The 21,199-nt window shown below is 37.0% G+C and overlaps 1 protein-coding gene across 4 annotated transcripts; it reads right to left on the bottom strand.

Annotated features, from left to right (window-relative positions):
• Window positions 1-138: 138 nt before the first annotated feature.
• On the bottom strand, window positions 139-9,339 carry LOC121768032 (uncharacterized protein At4g10930-like). 4 transcript variants are annotated; one of them, XM_042164375.1, is made up of 15 exons: window positions 9,183-9,339; window positions 9,012-9,094; window positions 8,705-8,790; window positions 8,474-8,564; window positions 8,142-8,191; window positions 6,796-6,865; window positions 5,862-5,971; window positions 5,535-5,600; window positions 5,023-5,444; window positions 4,808-4,888; window positions 4,541-4,661; window positions 2,512-3,679; window positions 2,348-2,422; window positions 735-1,781; window positions 139-630 (listed from the first exon to the last, which is right to left on the bottom strand). In XM_042164375.1, exons 2-15 carry the CDS (start codon window positions 9,078-9,080, stop codon window positions 424-426), a joined length of 3,663 nt encoding a protein of 1,220 aa, XP_042020309.1. In that variant the 5' UTR covers window positions 9,081-9,094; window positions 9,183-9,339; the 3' UTR covers window positions 139-423. The 4 variants fall into 4 exon arrangements, with proteins under 4 accessions (XP_042020309.1, XP_042020310.1, XP_042020311.1 ...); XM_042164376.1 differs by having other exon boundaries at window positions 4,541-4,652; XM_042164377.1 differs by having other exon boundaries at window positions 5,035-5,444.
• Between the last annotated feature and the right edge of the window lie 11,860 nt (window positions 9,340-21,199).

Here is a 21,199-nt window from a genome sequence, read left to right as displayed (position 1 = left end):
TTGTATGATTAATCAATACGTATTTTTCCACGAGAACTATAATCAAAATACACATTATGATCATCACATAAACTCAATGAAGTCAAGATTGAAGACAAATTATACACGGTTATATTGAATTTACCATGCACAGTTAAATTTGAATGAAACTCAAATTCACTAGATTACAAGTTCACAACTTCGACATGTAGAGTGAAAATAGAAACAATATTTCCAAATATCACAAAAACTGTTACAATACTACGCAGCAGCAGCAGCAGCAGCTAGCACTCAAACCTTAGAAAGAACCACATGGGTGTTATTTCCTCCAAAGATTTTACCGTATTTTGATGCGCATTAATTTAAGCGATACAATGAGACATTCTGGTGAGATTCAAAAAAGACAGTGAATGTGTAACGAATTTAGTTTTCTGCTGAGAAGCTTCATCGTTGCTGGGAAGCTTCAAGATACTGTTGAGCGAGTTTCTTCACCTTCTCACATTCCTTGATGAGGAAATTAGCATTTTTCTCCTTGGAGTGATACTTCATTACCTTCTCAGTAGTCTTCCCCACAGCCCACCGGTATTGTTCAACTGTGATCACGCCACTCTTGCAAAGCGGTCTTATGTGCTCTTTTATGTAAGTTTCGACCTGCAATAGAAAAACTTGATTAATTTATGAGCAGATAGATAACAAAGAACCAGTGTGTGTGTATATATATATATATAGTACATGTGTAGGTGGAAGCATTTCACCTTTTTCATGACCATATTATGGTTTTCTGATTCCTTGGCGTTACATTTGGATGTCTTCTCCTTGGTATTTGCTTGATTTGATTCCTCCATGGTAGCTCCTGAGTTGTTCGTGTGATCCTCAATCGGTTGTACAGAGCTCTTATCAGCATCGTTCGACCTATCATCTCCATTTTCCCCACGTAATTCATTACTGACTGTTGGTCCAAATTGCATTGCAGGAACCGTCACCAGATACTTTCCGACTAGTGGTTCTATATCAGGTCCATAAAGTTCTTCACACTCTGCAAGAGAAGGCTCTTCATCATCTTCATCAGAAGACTTTCGAGGACCACACCCATCTACTCTATCATCCACAGTTGAGCTTCCAGCACTCGTCTTGTTTTGAGGCTCAAGCAGCTCAGATGGGCCAGCTAAAGGTTCAACATCCCTCTGCACCTCATGATCGACAAAGTCCACAGTTCCGTCTGGTTTCTCAGGTTTAAGGGAAGAAAACAACAACTTCAGTTTAGGTGGCTCAGACTCTAGCTTAGAAGTGTTCAGAACACCCGCACCAATGAAGTCATCATCTTCCAAACTATACTCAAAATCACCATAAATATCAAGATCCGGGTGTGAATCAACTTCAATTACATTGTCAGGTCCATCATCGCTGTTTCCTGGTGACCCAACATTGTTATCAATGTCCTCTGTCGGGTGACTGGGACTACTTGGAGGGGAATCGGACATAAGCCCTGCACTTTTTAAGGCTTCATTAACTTCGAGATCAAAGGATATATTACTCGCTTCTTCAGATGCTTCAACAGATGGGCCTTTAGAAGTGGAGCAATGATTAATTCCTTCAGCTCTTTCAGAGTTTATGTCTTCTGATCTGCGTGACAGCTCTTGTGAGCATAGATTCTGGTATACAAGCTTGCTCTTTGACCTGTTAGCTATGTCTTTTTCAATATTAACAGCATCTGCTACAGCCAACTCTGTTTCAGCACTTTGGCAAACCTTTGATAGATTTGCTTTCTTCAGGAAGAGCTCCGTCAGACGATAAAGTTGAACCTGAATTGTAACTATTGGTTAATTATAGATTAAGTTTTAATCTCACAAATAGAAAGATGTCCAGCTGAGAAAAGGAAATAGCTACAACCAAGGCAAAGTAAATAATAGCATCAAGAAGAGGATAAAATCAGACGAAAGACTCGAAATATACAGCTGGATGCAGGGACCTTGTGATACAGAAATACTACATGCTAATTCAGGCAATTCAAAGTTGAAATCATGATTATGGTGACACATTCTTATGTTAACAAATTCAGGAGATGCTTGAAGCATGAACAAATGAAATGATATTCCAAAAGAAAATTTTGGGTGTGAGTTTCATGATTCTATCTATCCTTAGAAGGAAGTATTTTTTCGGAATATGTAAGGTAAAACTCATAGGCAAGAACCAGAATTTCATGTGACATAGAACACATACAAAAAGACAGCTTATCTAAATTCTGCATGCTCGCCAACAAATAATGATAGGTGAACTGTCCAGAATTACCCATTAATTATATAAGGATAGAAGTGTCAATCTGATGGCTGAAACACATAGGTTGCTGTGGAATGAAGACAATATTTACCTGCCTGACTGATGAGGGGATTTTGTTGTGACGACTGGGAGCCAAAACAGGACGCATATCTTTTGGCAGTTGAGCCTATAGAATTATTGATAAAGGAACTTGTTTAATTACAAAGTTCCCAGGAAGGGAGACAATCTTGCTGAAGGAAAAAATATTAAATTTACCAATAATGGATAGTGTCCTTTGAGAATTAATTGGTCCTCTTCTTTATCTTGTGTGCTCTTGCATGAGGCTGCCGTTTTTCTTGCCAAAAGTTCTAAGGCCCACTGTCTTTTATCGCTCTTTACGACATCAGGTTTAGTTACCGTCTTAACGCCACCAGTTGCAGTAGTATGAGTTGCACCTTTGGGATGTCTCTTTAGTTGTGCATCACCTGAGGCAGCTTCAGATTTTGCACCCTTGGGATGAGTCTTCTGTTCTTTACTATCTAAAGGAGTAATCACCTCTGGTAAAGTACTAAGCTTCTGTTGGTTTAGGTCGGACAGGCTATTTGGCTGCGATTTAGATGCTCTTTCATTTGAGTCAGCTTTAAGGGCTGAGACAGGTTTAATATCATTCTTCCTAGGGAAAACAGATGCGTCAGCTAAATACAATCTTGAAAGAATAGAAGAACCCTTCCCCTCCTGGTCATCCCCAGGCATTTTCTTTGTTTGATCAGGTTCATCCCTCAGGAGATCAAGAACTGACTTTAGTGTCTGAATCTTTTCAGGCTTTGATGCTTTCATGCAACGATGTTTCCAGAATTCAACTTCACATTCACGAGTCCAAGCACGCTTTCGCTTTCCCCCAGCCCCAGTTCCATATATCTTTTTTGTTAGGCTTTCACGTACTTTTCCTTTTTGTAGCAATGCCCGTTTTGCCTTTATGTCAAAACTCGGCTTCCTATTTTCAGCCCCTGATCCAGCCAAAGCAGCCCGGAAAGCATCCAAAAGTTTTGGATCAAAACGATTCTGTCCTAGCTCTTCAGAGGATTTGTTTCGAACAGCATCTCTGATTTTCTTCTTAAGCTCTTGAACTAGCACCAAAGAATCTTTATTATCAGTTCTCCGCATTATCTTTTTTAGCCTCAACCCAGTGGCAGTTTCTCTTTCTTTTCTACGAGCTGCCTCCTGAACTATATCCATTATATCTGGAGTGCCATTTTCCTTGGCAGATGAAGATTTATGTGTGCTACCTCCCGTAGTTCGTTGCGTAAATGCTGTATTGGAATCATCTAGAAGAGATGCAGCTCTTTTATCTGTCAGGCGAATGGGGTGACAGTCACTTTCAGCTTTGATTTTCTTCCGCGATAGTTTAGCCTCGAGACTAGCCTCTATCTCTCCACCTGCATTTCTATTACATCATAAACAACTATGTGAACAAACGCCCAGGAAATAGAAGGTAAGATATAGTTCAGACCTAACAATAATCTATTTTCCATGAGGAAGGCCCACTAAACAAGAAATCAATATAACTCATAAATCAACAATGCGAGAGAAGAAAAAAGGCAAGTACAATAATAAGCTTTAATATTATTAATGTATCAAGTAAAATGATTATCAATTAATCCAACCCAAATCCTAACTGTCATAGGGGATGTTTTGAGCCCCGTGAAGACATAAGCCCATACATTATGATCTAGGTGGTCTCTATGGTTAAAACACTGCACAACAAATTTCAGAAGTGCTTCAAAGACAATTCAAACACGTAGTCTAATATTGCACTACAAATTTACAAGTTACAACCAACACACTCAAAACACATGAAGTATCTTACTTCCGATAATAGTTATAAGAAGAATGACAATTGACAAAAAACATATTGTTCTAAGTAGTAGCCATTTGGGCTCATTCATATAAGTTTTACTCCCTCCGTCCCACTCCAAGTAGAGCATTTCTAATTCGGCACGGGATTTTATGTAGTTGTTTTTGTGATTTAGGTGAAGAGAGAATAAAGTAAGAGAGAAAAAGTAGAGAGGGTGATGTTTCTATTTTAAGAGATGTGTCATTTAGAGTGTGACATCCCAAAAAGAAAAATGTGTCACTTAGAGTGGGACGGAGGGAGTATTTAGAAACAACTTCAAGAGCCACAAGAAACTGCAAAACATAAGGTGCTCCTTCCATTAAGAATCCTCCTTAATAGGGAGGCAAATGTTGATATCTACTTACAATTGTAAAACAGTTCTGAAGATAAAACACTTTATCGCATAACAACCTGCGATTTCCGTGCTTTCTTTTAGCACCGGTTCCACTTGGCATCTGTTTCTCATTAGGCAACATGCTTTTCATAGAGAAAGCTTTGATTTCATCAAGTACCACAGTCGCAGCTGGAAACACTCCAGCAAGAATGACATAAGCAAAACTGAGGTTAAGTTGCTACAGCAGATAGTCAAAATATAATTGCTGCCAAATCACTAATAGAGTAACACTCACTCAAGAGTGGATCGAAAGGATTGATATATTTACTCACTCTAACTTATACCTGGTAAAAGATCTTCTGAACTATTATTTGCTTCCAAAGATCCAGTCACCTGATCTCCAGAAATGCCATTGCTCTTCTTATCTGCAAAAAATATATGCATGAGAAAGCATACAAACATCTCTGGTAGTGCTCAATTTTGCCTAACTCAAGATAAATAAGAAGATGCAAATTCTATAAAATGCAATCACTAAGTGTATCAGATCCCATGGATGTACCAAGATCAAGACCTAAACCAGACTCAGTCATTTTGTCGTTTAAATGTGTTCCAGCTCTTTCAACTGTATCACCAGCACTTAACTTCGGCTTGGCAGGAGATAAATATTCTTCCGTTTCTTGTTGACATGAGTCAGGGTCAAAACTGTTCCTCTTTTCTGGTAATGCTTCAGCATTCGACACACTAGATGTAGAGCAGGTTAACACCTTGTTATCCATGTCTGATTCCTGATACTTTTCATTTCCTTCAACCAATGAGATGACCACAGCAGTCTCGCCATCATCAGCAACAGATACTGATACTCTTCCAGAAAATGATGCTTCAGCTAAATAGTCGCCACCAGTATTTCCAATACCGTTTTGGTAGTTGATCCTTGATACCGAAGCCCTTTCTGACCTCTGTTGAGCTTCAGCAATAATACACCTGCATCAACTAGCATCACAAATATAAAGATTCTAATATACATTGACCTGCATTGGTTTATATAGCAGGAAATAAGAACCACAAAATTACCCTGGACAGAGCCATGAGCCTTCACAAGTACCTTCAGGATCAAACCCCACACAGAAAGCATGGTACCTATTTGCATGAATACAAGAGCATATCAGAAGAGTATATCATACATCCACTTCAACAACCAGTCAATTATGAAGTTCTAATTATCTTTCAATAAGAATGAGGCCCATTTTCAAGAAGAACACACATAAGATAAAAGGGTAACGTTTCATACACCAAAACTTTATATTAAACAAAGTAAAATAATGTGTGATTGCTTTGTATTTAAACAGGAGTACTTCATTAACCATCAGTTGGAAACAAGGTACTTGCATTGTACCCTACCATTTATCACATGAATCACAAGCAATGGATGTATCAATGTCTGAATCTTCTCCAATTTCCACTGATCTACTCCGTATTTTGCAGCCATCTCCATCCAAGCAGACAACTGCCTAAAACAGGACAAAGCCACTATAATCGCATGCTTAACTAATGCTCATTGTCCTACAGAAGTTCATGAAAAACAACAAGATACAAATAGGGAAGCAGTGAGAAAAAGTACCCAATGAGAAATAACCCTCAATCCCCTCAGGGATAGGTATAAGCGCCCTGAGTTTGATTTCCAGTAAAGACCAATAATATCTAGTTAAACTTACTAATCAGCAAGACTTACTGTTCCAAGATTAAAAAATTTATATGCCTAGTTGCCCACAAAATATCAGCAGGCCAGCAATTCCGAAATCTCTCATACCAAGAGCTATTTCAAAGGAAAATAATTGCAGTACTTCTATCAACTAAAATAAGCCTAAGGCAGACACGTAGCTCAAATTGCTCAACAATGTTATAATTATTCCTGCGTGATTGGTCCATTGAAGAATGAAGATCGATATATATAGTTCATAGGTAGTTGTGATCCTGCATCACAATTGCACTGTGATGATGTATATATATGTGCCTTGGGTACCCTCTCCCTCTGAACTGGGTTTTAAGGATGAATTGTACGCAAGACCAATTCATCAAGGTAAAGAGCACCACATTGGATGGTGGGTGATGAATGGTTTGATTTTTCCATGGGCCCATGTCAAACTGTATCGCACACTTTGTTAACTTAAAAACATGTGTGCATGTGGCTTGTGTCCCCTCACCCCTTGAGCATTTTGTAATGAGTTTCGACTCGTACCTTTTTATCACTATTTAAAAGTAGTTGACCAAACCTTGAAACATGGATCTGATGCCATAAGCAAATAAAGTAAATGAAAGTCAAACACCAACTTACATTTTCATCAATATAATACGAAGGAAAAGAAAGAGTGTTAGTTTTCTCCTCGACGAACCAGTCCTCATCTCTGCAACAAAATAAGATAGTTCTAGTGAACACTCGAGTGATTACCGAAAACAAATCCACAGTACTTTTCGTAAATGAACAAGACCATAAAATTCTAGCTGAAGTTCTCATAGATGGCCAAAAAATAGAAGGGCAGCTACTCTGGTTTGGTTTCTGACATCTATAGAAGAACCATTGAAAAGAAAATTTGAGAAATTCAACCTCCTAGAGAAGATCTCAGAATATTTATTGGGTCTCAATAAATAAAAACTCTTTTATTTCAATTTTTAAAACTCCCTCAAAAACTACAAGTAGCCAAAAATACAGGGTCAACAAACTACAAACATTTCCATTCTACCCTTTTTAAAATCAATAATCCATTACTAAAAAAGTAGAATCAGCAATTCAATCTTTGCTTCTTCTCTGTCAATGCCTATCCATACAACACCATCATGTCAACACCCTATTAAAAATTTGAATGGTAGACATGTCATAGAAACACGACAAATATGAAAGTATTTTACGCTCAGTCCGTCCCATAAACATAGGGACTTCGGGGATGGCACGGTTTTAATGAGAAATTGGTAAAATACGAGAGAGATAGAAAAAAGAAGTTATTAGAGTATTGCTAGTGGATAATGGGGCCCACCTCATAAGAGAGAGAAACTTACCAAAAATAAATTTTGTGAGACACAGACCAAAATGAGAAAAGAAGACTATCGGTTGGGGACAGAGGGAGTATATAACATTTTTTGTCAACCTACTCAAAATAAGGAGATATGGAACTAGAGATGCTTGAGGCAGCTGGGAAAAAACTAAAACTCTAAAACTCTATACAAGTTGCTCCCAGCTAGGATGTGATGGAAGTGAAAGACAAAAAAGATGCAAGTGATCAACAATTCTCTTCTCTTCCGGTTTTGAAGATCTAAGATTTATTCAGCAAAAAGACTACTAGCATATCCCTTCCCCAATCCCTAAAAAACCAACGTTGACCTCTTCTGTAATAAATTTTTTTTTTCAAACAACCACATTTCCAGTTCTACTCGAAGGAGCATTGGAAAGAGTACATGCGAGGGTTCATACTATATGGGGGCGTTTACTTTGAGTGACATGATGGTTGATAAAAATAATTCAAGATAATCCACTAATTACTCTAATGGACTGATTAATTTTGAGTTTGGTTTGACCATCTTAACCTTCAAATACTCAATCCTATGATTTATCAATCTATCCTATCACTCAAATAAAATGGCTGTTATGAGTCTATAAGCCACATAAAGATAGCAGACAAACTATACCTTTGATCTGCTTCATCATCCGTCTGACTGCTGCCAAAACTATCATGTACCTTCATTGAGAATTTAGACTATTAGAAAATAGCCATGTGGATATTCAGGATACCACTAGAATATGCTTCAAGAAGATATAAAATAATCACTTAACTACTCTTAAATGAATGTGTCCTGATGTATAGTAAGGAATTAAGGAAGAAAATTAAAGCAGTCAAGCGGAAACCTCATGGTTTTTGGAAATGCTTGTCTAAGTGAAGACATGGAAGAATATCATAGCAGGTAAAGAAGCAGTAAAAAAGGTGTAAAACGAAGAGAGCTGAACAAAGAAAGTTACTTACAGGTACGCATGTTATCAGTTGAAACTCATTCTGGCAAAGAGGGCAAAGGCTCGTAATAGTAGCCCAGTTGTCAATGCATGCAAAACAGAACCTGGAATATACGTGAGCATCAAAATCTGCACGGTGCCAACTGTTAACCAATAAAATCGATACCTATACATGCTCCTGACAAGATTTTCTACATTTCTAAGACACAGAATTGATCACAGCTTATAATCATCATTAACATACCAATGCTGGCAGCAATCAAGCACACCTCTGTCGATAACAACATCCATACAAATACCACAACGTTCTCCCTCATAATTCAAGTAATCCTGCAAAGCAACCATACAGTAATCAGCAATTTACAATGCCCTCTTGAGTACGATAAAACCAAGCAAAAACAACAGCCAGGAATTTCATTCATAGATCAAAATACTGTATCACTTTCCCTTAGACAATGCATTTTAACGAGCTTCCAGCATCAATTTTTATAATGCGCTTAAGTAATCCAACAAACCAATTTACTTATTCAAACAATTGTAAGCTATATTACCTCACTTCCATCATCATAACCGAAATTTTCATCCTCTGATATTCCGTCTGTAACCAATTCAACATCCATTTCTCCACATAAACCTGTGAAATTCAACAGAAGCAAGAATAATATCCATACTTAGACAAAATCAATATAGGAAAAATAAGAAAAAATTGCTATTGCAAATACCTAGCTTAAAAAACAAGCTGCCGAATCATCAACACTACAACAATATCTTAAGATATCAAGGAATTCGAGGAATTCGTGTTTCAACAGTAGTTAAACGTCTTAATCGAGAACTATGACTAGCTTGATCGCACAAAAAAAGGCTAGAAATTTTGGAGGATTTAGCAGCAACAATAAATGATTAAAGAGAAAAAGGAAACGAATAAATAAATATTTGAGTCGTGGTTGGATGCGGCTAAGTGTTGTTCTGGGCCTGAAAATTAGATCAATGGGCCAACTTTTGAGCAGGCCTTGTGAGATCTTGGCCCTGTATCTAACTATATAGTGACGGTCCAAGATACTACTACTACAAACAAATTTGAAACAATGAATATATAAGGCGTATAATTTTTTTGCACTGAATCAAATTTGTGTTTGATTAAGATTTAACTAACTCGGAAATTGAAATTGCTTGATTATTTGATTATATTTCAGCGGATCAGTTAAAGATATATATTTACTACTATTATTTCTTCCTTTTTGAAGAAAGTACTTATTTTATCGTAGCTTGTTTAAGTGAGTTGAGTGAGATTTGTTTGGCATCAAAATATTGGCCGACTGTCTAAAAACGAAACTATTGTTCCAATAACTGCAATAAACCAAGCCTATTTAAAGACTTACGGGTAACTACTCTACAAATAGAAGTTTTATTACCATCCATTTTGAATTTTTCAGTGTGTAATGTGGACTAATTAAGAACTAAGGAGTATATTAGAGCATCCACAATAGGGGCGGACATCCCGCCGGACAAGCCCAATGACATCCCAAAAACATCTCCTATCACGTCATAAAGACTTCCCACTGCACTGCCACATCACTAGGACATTTCACTGCACAATAACGGACATCCTCTAAGACATCCCGGCGGACAAGCACAATAATAAAAAATCACAAATTCACAAATACGCAATTACGGAATTAAAATTTCGACACGAATACGGGGATAATGCAACTATTTTATTTCAAAAAAAACATACATATTTAAATTTTAAAAATACATAGTTCACCAAAAATGAGAGTAGAGAGAAACTCGTTAATACAAGTGGTGCAAATGAAATGAAGTGCAACGAGCCGTATATATAGAGTTTTGAAAAAAGAAAAAAAATCAAAAATTGGGATGTCCACCGGGACGTCCGCCGAGTCTCTACCATGGCGGACGAGACGACGAACATCCCGACGGACGTCCAAGCTTGACCGCGGACGACCTCTCATCCGTCATAAGGACATCCCACTGCACTGCCACGTCACTAAGACATATCACTGCACAATAACGGACATCCCCTAGGACATCCCGGCGGACAAGCACAATAATAAAAATTCACAAATACGCAATTACAAAATTAAAATTTTGACACGAATACGAGGATAATGCAACCATTTTATTAAAAAAACATACATATTTAAATTAAAAAAAACATTGTTCACCAAAAATGAGAGCAGAGAGAGAGAAACTCGTTAACACAAGTAGTGCAAATGAAATGAAGTGCAACGAGCCGTATATATAGTGTTTTGAAAAAAGAAAAAAAAATCGAAAATTGGGACGTCCGCCGAGTCACCACAATAGCGGACGAGACGGCGAACATCCCGACGGACGTCCACGCATGACCACGGACGACCTCTCATTCGTCCCGGATGTCCGTCGACCTGACGTCAGCCCCAATAGTGGACGTCCCGGACGGATGACTCGCTACTGTGAATGCTCTTAGTTTTATTTCACTTGGTTGGATGAGGATATAAACTAAAACTCCAATTAATATTATTATTTTTGTTATTTTACATTATAAATGCAATTGTATTACAATAGATTACGGTTGGAGATACTGGCGGATCCAGGATTTTTTGTTTGGGGTACGTAAATAAGTTATCGACTTGGAGCTTCAAATCTGGTTGGTCCTCTTTCCAATTAATTTTTTAATTAAAAGAATTCTTTGTATAAAAAATTTAATAACTTTTTAATGATACTATTAGTTCGTTGTATATTGAAAGTGGATAGCTTTGATGTTAATATTTGAATGACTTCACTATTTGTAATGAAGATTTTTAGATTTATATATTATGTTGAAAAGATGTAGTACTACCTCATTAGAAAAGAATTAAACTACATTAGAAAATTCAAAAAAAAAATATAGAAGATAAGTGCATTAGAAAATAATTGAAATGATTAAAAAAATTATACATTATGTCAAAAAAATGTATTAGAAGAAACAGAAAATTATGCGTTAGAATGATTCTAAAAATGCATTAGAATATATAAAAGAAATAGAGGATGAGAGAATAAAAGTAGTGTGGGCATTAGAATATATAAAAGTAATAGAGGATGAGAGAATAATAGTGTGCATGCTACATGTTTCGAACACAAGTCTATGCAAAGGAATGGGACATAACCAACCACTAGGCTAACAAAGGAATATGAGAGAAATACATCTAAATGCATTATTATACTTTATTTTGGGGGTACAGTTGTACACCCTTGTTACAATGTGGATACGCCACTGGTTGGAGACTTGTATTCATAAAATACAATTAGGTCCATAAACTCGGACCCAACCCGATTCAACTCTATGATTTTACACTACAAAATAGTTTTCACAAAGTCGAGTTGAGATGGGGCAATATTGTGCTAGTGGCCTATACCGACTAGTATCTCAAGAATGTTGAGCTCAGCTCTAGCTAGGTGTAAGCAAAATAATCAAAAATTGAATATTCGATCCGAATCAAACAGAAATTATCGTTTTTTTCGATTTTCCGGTTTGGTTACAAAACGAAAAATCGAATTTCATTTTGACATTATATACAGTACTCTCTTTGTCTCCAAAAAATAGAATTTTTTTCCTTTTTAGTTTGTCCCCTGAAAATATAAACTTTCACTTTTAGGAAATTTCTTTCTATCTAATGATGTGATACTCATTTCTCACTAACACACTTTTCTTTCTACCTTTCTCTTACTTTACTAATTTCGCATTAAAATCAGTGTCGTTTAGACCTGCCCAAGGTTTACAGAACCAGCGGTTAAAACCGAAACCGTGAGAATTTTTTCGAACCGAAACCATCGATTTTTGTATCGTGGTTCTAATTTTTCTCAATTCTCTATAAGAAAAGTAGATCATTCGAATTTCAAATGGTTATAAAATTGAACACCTTTACGCACTACACACTGTCCCCTACACACAGACACACTCACTTCATATGAATTCCTTTAAATTCAATTATGTATATCATTTCTACCGAACAAAAAATTTGAAATAAAACTATAATTCAATTCATTCAAATTCAATTATGTATAATTCTAATTTTCATGTACCAAACGGACCCTACTAGTATTTATCGATTTTGTTTGTATATATTATGACACCGTATACACCATTATATCATGTTATCAAGCAAAGCGATGTAATTACCGTGTCGAAACTTACTGCTAAGGCATCATCATATCATAACAAAAATTACAGTATATCAAAAATCAAGATTTTTTGACACAGTAAGTGCAATGTGCCGATTTCAATATTTTCTTTCCACTCCTACACTAAATTTCATCTGAAACTCATAAATTTGGTGTGGATTGTCTTCCAAATTTGATCTTGAGCATGGGAATAATACACTGGCAGAGGGGAAAATTATACGTTGTTACCTTAGCAAACTTCCTTAATCATACTCCCTCTATCCCACAAAAGTAAAAATAATTTTTTTATCATTCGTCCCCTAAAAATATCACATTTCATTTATGGAAAATTCTTGCAAACTCCTTTGTCTTTTTTATTTTATTTTTAATTCTTTTATCTTGTTTCCATATTTTTGGTTTAAACTAGAAAAAACATGGTTTATATTTCTGAAAATAAAACTTTTTTGAAGGAAAAATCTAAGCATTCTGTCTTTTGAATTTTAGTTGAAAGTGTTATTGTCAATTCCTTAATTGTCATAAGGGATTATAATGTAAATAAAAGTACAATTAAAATTATACATTTCTTGATTTTTGCAAATACAATTCATGTCAATTTATCACTAAATGTATATGTACTTAATTTGCATTAATTAGTCACTGTTTTTAATGAAACTTATTGTTATCAATTAGATTAATGATGAGATACAGATCAAGCTTTAATTATTAATTAATAACCGTATACGAGACTTCATCTTTTTAATTTTAATTTTTCAATAAAAAAAAGAAAATACAGTACCGATTTTCACTACTAAAACAAAGATGAAATTCTAAAGTTAAACCCAAGCTATAGGCTACTAACAAGGATTATTATAAAATCAAAGCAAAAGTCATTGTAGATATTGTTATGAGGATTGGGGCAAAACTGCACAATCAGTTCAGTTCGGTTACCAATATACTGTTCGGCGATTAGGGACCGATATGCTGTTCAGTGATCTGACGAACTGCAATCATGCTCGGTGATTGGTCGAGTTTGTAGTCGTGCTCAGGGATTAACCGAGCTCAATGTTCGGTGTTGAGCTCGGTGCTCAGTGCTCGGTGTTGGTGCTCGGTGTTGGCCGAACTTAAACGAGTTCGGAGTTGACAGTTGTTATTAACTGATGCACGTCGTCGGATGCGACTAGTTAGTTAGCTTTAAATGAAAGCCGTTAGGTTTGAACTAGTTGTTAGATAAGTGTTAGTTAAATAGAGCCGAGCTGTGGAAAAAGAAAAAGAATTTTTCATCCATGAGTTTTGTAATCTTCCACACAAATAAAACACAAGATTTCCATTGACTCTCCAAGAATTGTTTTTTTGCTTATTCATTTTCATATCAAGTATTCGTTCTTCTCGTTCCGGAATCGATCTCGTTGTGATAACAAAGATTGAGTCGCGTATCTGATAGCATTACAAATTGGCGCCGTCTGTGGGAATCGAAGAAGGACGACGAATTCAACAATGTCTACCGCAAAGTTCGACGTTGAGAAATTCACCGGCGAAAATGATTTCGGCCTGTGGAGATTGAAGATGAGAGCTGTTCTGATGCAGCAAGGCGTCTGGGATTATGTGAAATCCAAGACGGACAAGAAAGAGATTCAAGGGATGGATGCGGCGAAATGTCAAGAACTGGAATACAAGGCGTATAGCTCGATTGTCTTGTGCCTCAGCGATAGAGTCTTGAGGGAGGTTCAGAAAGAGGATGATGCCGCGGGAGTGTGGGAGAAATTGGAGAAAATATATATGGAGAAGTCAATCTCCAATAGGTTGCATCTCAAGCAAAGATTGTTCAACTTTAGATTTTCTGACTCCAAGAATCTGGCGGATCAGCTGGAAGATTTTCGAAAGTATATAGATGATCTTGAGGGTGTGGATGATCCCATGAAAGATGAGGATAAAGCTTTGATGTTATTGAATGCTCTGCCTCAGAGTTTTGAGCAATTCAAAGACTCAATACTTCTTGGAAGGGATTCGAAAGTGACTTTGGAGGAGGTATTTTCTGCATTAAAGCTGAAGGCAATGCAGAAATGTGTCAGCAAGCCAATCGATCAAGCTGCTGAAAGCCTCAATGTGAAGGCAACTTCAAAGAAACAATTCAAATTCAAGAAACCCCCATCTGACAAATGGAAGCCAAGATCATCTAAGGAAGGAGATCAAAAGGAATCTAGAAGCTGCTTCTGGTGTAAGAAACCAGGACACATCAAGCAAAATTGTTTTGCTTGGAAGAAAAAGCAATCTGAAAATCACAAAGGAGATGGCACAGCAGCTATCACTGAGGAAATTGAAGAGGCAAGAGCTCTCAATGTGGTGGAGGATAGCCCATTATCAAGGCTATGGATCATGGACTCAGGCTGCAGTTTCCATATGTCCTCCAATCTCGACTGGTTCCAAGATTTAAAGGAATCTGAAGGCTCGGTGTTGCTGGGAGATGACCATGTGTGTGATGTAAGGGGTGTTGGGAGCATATGTTTGAGGATGGACAATGGAATTTTCAGAACTCTCACTGATGTGAGATACATCCCATCCATTAAAAGGAATCTTATATCCTTGGGTCTTCTTGAGAAGAATGGCTACGAATTGACTCTCTTTGGTGGAGAGATGCTTGTCAAAAAGGATGGCCAAATGATCATGAAGGCTGTCAGAAACAATGTGCTCTATTATCTGAAAGCTGAGGCAGTTGCTGGAACAGCTAACAACACACAAAAGACCATCAATTGGCATGCTAGGCTGGGCCATGTGGGGGACACTGGGCTGATGCAGCTGGTAAAGCAAGGCATTATTCAGATGGCTGATTCAGAGATACAAAGAGCCATTGGATCGTGTGAAGAATGCATTCTTGGCAAAAACAAGAAGCTGCCATATGGAGTGGGCAAACATAACTCAACACAACCTCTCCAATATGTTCACAGTGACATATGGGGCCCTGCACCAGTAAATAGCATTGGAGGAGGCAGGTATTTCTTATCATTTGTTGATGATTTTTCAAGAAAGGTTTGGATAATGATCATGAAAGAAAAGTCAGAGACCTTCAAGAAATTTCAGGAGTGGTGCACTGCAGTTGAGCTAGAAAAGGGGAAGCCTTTGAGATGCCTAAGAACTGACAATGGGCTGGAATTTTTGTCCCATGAGTTTGATGAGTTTTGCAAGAGAAAAGGAATTAAAAGGCATAGAACGGTGCCTCACAACCCACAACAAAATGGGGTCGCCGAGAGAATAAATAGAACCATTCTTGAAAGGGTAAGATGCATGTTGATAGCATCTGGAATGTCAAAACCATTTTGGGCAGAAGCAGCCTCCACAGCTGTTGTTTTAATCAACAAATGCCCCTCTGCTGCCATTGAAAATCAGACTCCGGATAGTAGATGGTATGGATCTTATGGAGACTATTCAAAATTAAGACCATTTGGGTGTAGAGCATATGCTCACATCAAACAAGGAAAGCTGGAACCAAGGGCTCTCAGATGTGTGATGATAGGCTATCAGGTTGGAGTTAAAGGTTACAGATTATGGTGCTGTGAGGAAGGGAATAAGAAGGTTGTCATCAGTAGGGATGTTATTTTCAGGGAATCTGAAATGCCTTTCTTCATGAAGCAAGTTCAGACTGTTGAGTTTGAGGTGGAGGGTCAGAGGGAATCCTCATCTGATGCTGTAAGAAGTCCACCAGATACTGTGAGAAATTCACAAGAAACCAGTGTTGGTGGATCCTCTGAACATGAAAGTAACATCAAGACTCCACAGAGACTGGTTGCAAGAGACAGAACCAGAAGAAGGATCAAGCTCCCTTCCAGATTTCAGGATTTTGATATGATGCACTATGCACTGGCCATAGCTGAGGAGATGGACTATCATGAGCCTTCAAATTACAAGGAAGCAATAAGGAGTCCGGAGAAGGATCAGTGGCTATTAGCCATGCAGGAGGAGATTGATAGCTTGTACAAAAATCACACATGGATTTTGGTGTTGAGGCCAACTGATCAGAAAACAGTTGGTTGTAAATGGATTTTTAAGAAGAAAATTGAGGCCTTCAACAACAATCAAATCAGATTTAAAGCCAGGTTGGTGGCCAAAGGCTTTACACAAAAGGAGGGAGTAGATTATAATGAAATATTCTCCCCTGTGGTAAAGCATAGCTCCATCAGGATTCTACTTGCCATTGTTGCTCAGAGAAATTGGGAATTGCAGCAACTCGATGTCAAAACAGCCTTTCTTCATGGAGAGCTCGAAGAGAAAATTTACATGGAGCAGCCTCCTGGTTTCGTCCAACCAGGAAATGAAGGAAAGGTGTGTTTGCTGAAAAGAAGCTTGTATGGTCTAAAACAAAGTTCAAGACAGTGGTATCTCAGGTTCAATGAGTTCATGCATAAGATCGGTTTTGAGAAGTCTTTGTATGATCATTGTGTCTTCATCAAGAGAAGAGGTGGAGTTGCTGTGGCATATCTACTATTGTATGTAGATGATATGCTGATCTCTGCAGAGCATAAGGAAGAGGTGGAGTTAGTGAAAGGTGATCTGAAATCTGAATTTGATATGAAGGATCTTGGAGATGCAAAGAAGATCCTTGGAATGGAGATCATAAGGGATAGAGACAAGAAAAGGATATGGCTAACTCAGAAAGATTACATCAGGAATGTGATCAAGAAATTTCAGATGGATAAAAGCAAACCAGTGAGTGTGCCCCTGAGCCAGCAGTTTAAGCTCAGTGTAAATCAGTGCCCTAAAGATGATAGTCAGAGAAGAGAGATGGATAAAATCCCATATGCAAACATAGTGGGAAGCATCATGTACACCATGGTGTGTACAAGGCCAGACATCAGCCAAGCCATAAGTGTTGTGAGCAGATACATGGCAGATCCAGGTATGGAGCATTGGCATGCTTTAAAATGGATACTAAGGTATCTGAATGGTACTCAGGATTATGGCATACTGTTTGATGGAAGTAAGAATTTTGATGCACAGCCTCTATTGGGATATTGTGATTCTGATTTTGCTACTAACATTGACACAAGGAAGTCCCAATCCGGCTATGTTTTCTGCATGTATGGAGCTGCTGTAAGTTGGAAGTCGAGTTTGCAATCTGTGGTGGCACTCTCAACAACTGAGGCAGAATATATTTCCATGGCTGAGGCCGTAAAGGAGAGCATGTGGCTGAAAGGAATCTGCTCGGATTTTGGAGTTGATCAAGGAGCTGTGACTGTATTATGTGATTCAAATAGTGCCATATGTTTGTCAAAACATCAGACATTCCATGAGAGGAGCAAGCATGTGGATGTTAAGCTTCATTTTGTGAGGGATGAAGTTGAAATGGGCTCAGTGAAGATTGAAAAGGTAGCTACTGAGCACAATGCAGCTGATATGCTAACAAAGGTGTTGCCCGGACTTAAGTTGAAGTATTGCATGGATTTGGTGAATCTGATTCAGCTGGAGTGATTGTGGAAGATGGATGAAATCTATGGATTGTCCAGTTATGTCCCAAGGTGGAGATTTGTTATGAGGATTGGGGCAAAACTGCACAATCAGTTCAGTTCGGTTACCAATATACTGTTCGGCGATTAGGGACCGATATGCTGTTCAGTGATCTGACGAACTGCAATCATGCTCGGTGATTGGTCGAGTTTGTAGTCGTGCTCAGGGATTAACCGAGCTCAATGTTCGGTGTTGAGCTCGGTGCTCAGTGCTCGGTGTTGGTGCTCGGTGTTGGCCGAACTTAAACGAGTTCGGAGTTGACAGTTGTTATTAACTGATGCACGTCGTCGGATGCGACTAGTTAGTTAGCTTTAAATGAAAGCCGTTAGGTTTGAACTAGTTGTTAGATAAGTGTTAGTTAAATAGAGCCGAGCTGTGGAAAAAGAAAAAGAATTTTTCATCCATGAGTTTTGTAATCTTCCACACAAATAAAACACAAGATTTCCATTGACTCTCCAAGAATTGTTTTTTTGCTTATTCATTTTCATATCAAGTATTCGTTCTTCTCGTTCCGGAATCGATCTCGTTGTGATAACAAAGATTGAGTCGCGTATCTGATAGCATTACAGATATTGTAGAGGGTCTTCAAAACAAATTAATTTAGTTGACGTAACTCGTAAGAGATATTAAAATTTAATTTATAATATTATAAATGTCGCTTTTTCTTAGGCTAGCAACCTTCGATAGAAAAAAAGGGTCCTAACACCTAAAATGTCAACTAAATCGTTATAAGTAATATGGTGTTGAATTTAATCAAAACTATGGACACCATTCATAACAATATCATAATTTCATTTGAATCAGAAACCCTATATTTGTTACTGATTTATATACATATGCCCTAAAAAACTCATTGCTATAGTAAATCTTTGTCGAATTTTTCCTTAAAAAAAACACTACACGAGAAAACAAGTTTGTCATACCTTACAACCCCATTAAAATTACATGTGTATGCTATTCTTTTTTTTATAACATACATATATTATCATTATAATAGTATAATATAATGTAGTGTATATAATTGAGCCTCCCATTTAGGAGTCAAATCGCCGAGTTTGACTTGGTGGCCGGGCGTTCCTGAAAAGGTAATTCCAAAATAAATATGCTTCTAAATAAAATCAGCCAGCCACTTCATTTTCATTTATAACGTGATATGGTACTATATTACATAAATAAATAAAATAAAATAAAATAAAATAAAATAAATTCCAAAACTTTATTTTGCCTAGTGTGAAATTTAAATATTCATTCAAAAATAAAAGTCAACCAAAATGGCTGGACATATTATGCAACTGAACTAAAAACAGTTGAGCAACCAAATGATTACTTCGTGGTTTGACTATGGTATGATTTTAAACTATATTCTATAAATATCTTATTTAAACATCATAATTTGACATTGTGATAAAATTAAAAGTTTAATTTTCATTTTTGCTGCAAACCATTTAATTAAATATGTAAGTACATAACAATATGACATTATACTGATTTGTATTCATATTAAACTACTATTTTGGATTTCGACTCTAACCACAGAATTCTAATATTTCAAACAACTCGTATATGATCAAGTTAAAAATGAGTACAGAACCGCTGGTTCCGAGCGGTTCCAAACCAGAACCGCAAAAATCGCTGGACAACCATGAAACCAAGCCGAAACCGTAAAAACCCGGCGGTTCAAAACCGTGAAAAACCGCCGGTTCGGAACTGAAACCGGCGATTTTGGAACCGGAACCGTAACTGCGAAACACCCTCGCGGTTCGGTTCCGGTTCAGCAATTTCCAAAACCGGAACCGGCGGTTCCGAACCGTAACCGCCGGTTCCAGAACCATGGGCACCTCTAGTGTCGTTCAAATGTTTCTATTTATAGGGGATGAAGGGAGTAATATATTATATTTGGATCGGTTTTATATCAATATATGTAATACTAATATATTAGATACGTTAGTTGGTTGGTACGATAATTTTTTTAACTATAGAAAATTAATTTTTGATTTTTCGGTTTTTTGGATATATTGTGCAATTTCGAGTTCGACTTTTGTAGTTTGGAGTTCGGTTTTTGGGATTTTTTGATATGTGTTCCATTTTTCATTTCTTTATTATAGGATGAATTTAAACTCGGATTGTTTCAGGACAGCAAGCAGCAGTCTGTTATTGCAGATCGGGTTCGTTATTAAGTACTAGTATCATTTTCTTTGATATGTGTATATAGCCTTTTATTTATTAAATTATCCAACCATATATTTTCAGTTGTTTGATATGTTCGACTCGAAGCACGATGGCATGATAGATTTCGGAGAGTTCATCAGATGTTTGAGCATTTTCAAGAAGAGAAAGCTGTCTGTATGGATTTACATATATATAGTAGTAGTAATTTATTTTAATAGTTTCAATTTCAACTATATATCGCCATGCAATTCGAGATGAAAGATGAGCACGTATTTAAGGGTGTTTAATTAAAATTTCCTCACATGCGTTCAATCTCATTAAATATATACAGAAGTAGCAATTCTGTAGCCTAAATTTTGTTTTGGGGTTGGAGGGGAGTCTTGAATTGTTGAAGGAAAGCAGCAGCATAGCTTTCAAGCCTCTCCCTCCGAGGTAATTTCAACCAATTTTCAAGGGGGCTTCATGTTCATTTGAAAGGTCACACATTCAAAGAAGAGAGGAGATGAGATGAGCGGAGCGTTTTTTCGGATTTAATGGATTATCACTTTAAATACAATATTTAAAAAGTATTTTGAGTGTGAGGGTAATTATTATGCAATGGAAAAAAGCGGGATAGAAGCAATACTAGTCGAATACACTTGAAAGCAAATAAACAACAAAATGACAAGCACTTTACAAATACGAATACATATACCAAAAAGAAAAAAAGTTTTTGCTAATAATACATCATGTAGGAAAATTTCTTAGTTTTAGAATGAAAACATTGTGTGGAAACTTATTAATTGTTTTAGAAAATCGTGGTGCCAGTAATAAATATGTATTCTTATAATTTTATTCCTCATGTACTTATTTAAGTTAGCTGATTGATACAAATTCTTCTCATGTCAGTATTACAGACAATAAAAACTCATTGCAATTGATCCTACAAGAACAGAAG

This window comes from Salvia splendens, chromosome 15 (genome assembly GCF_004379255.2).
Source record: "Salvia splendens isolate huo1 chromosome 15, SspV2, whole genome shotgun sequence".
Lineage (NCBI taxonomy): Eukaryota > Viridiplantae > Streptophyta > Magnoliopsida > Lamiales > Lamiaceae > Salvia > Salvia splendens.
This window is presented reverse-complemented; position numbering and strand designations above follow the sequence as displayed.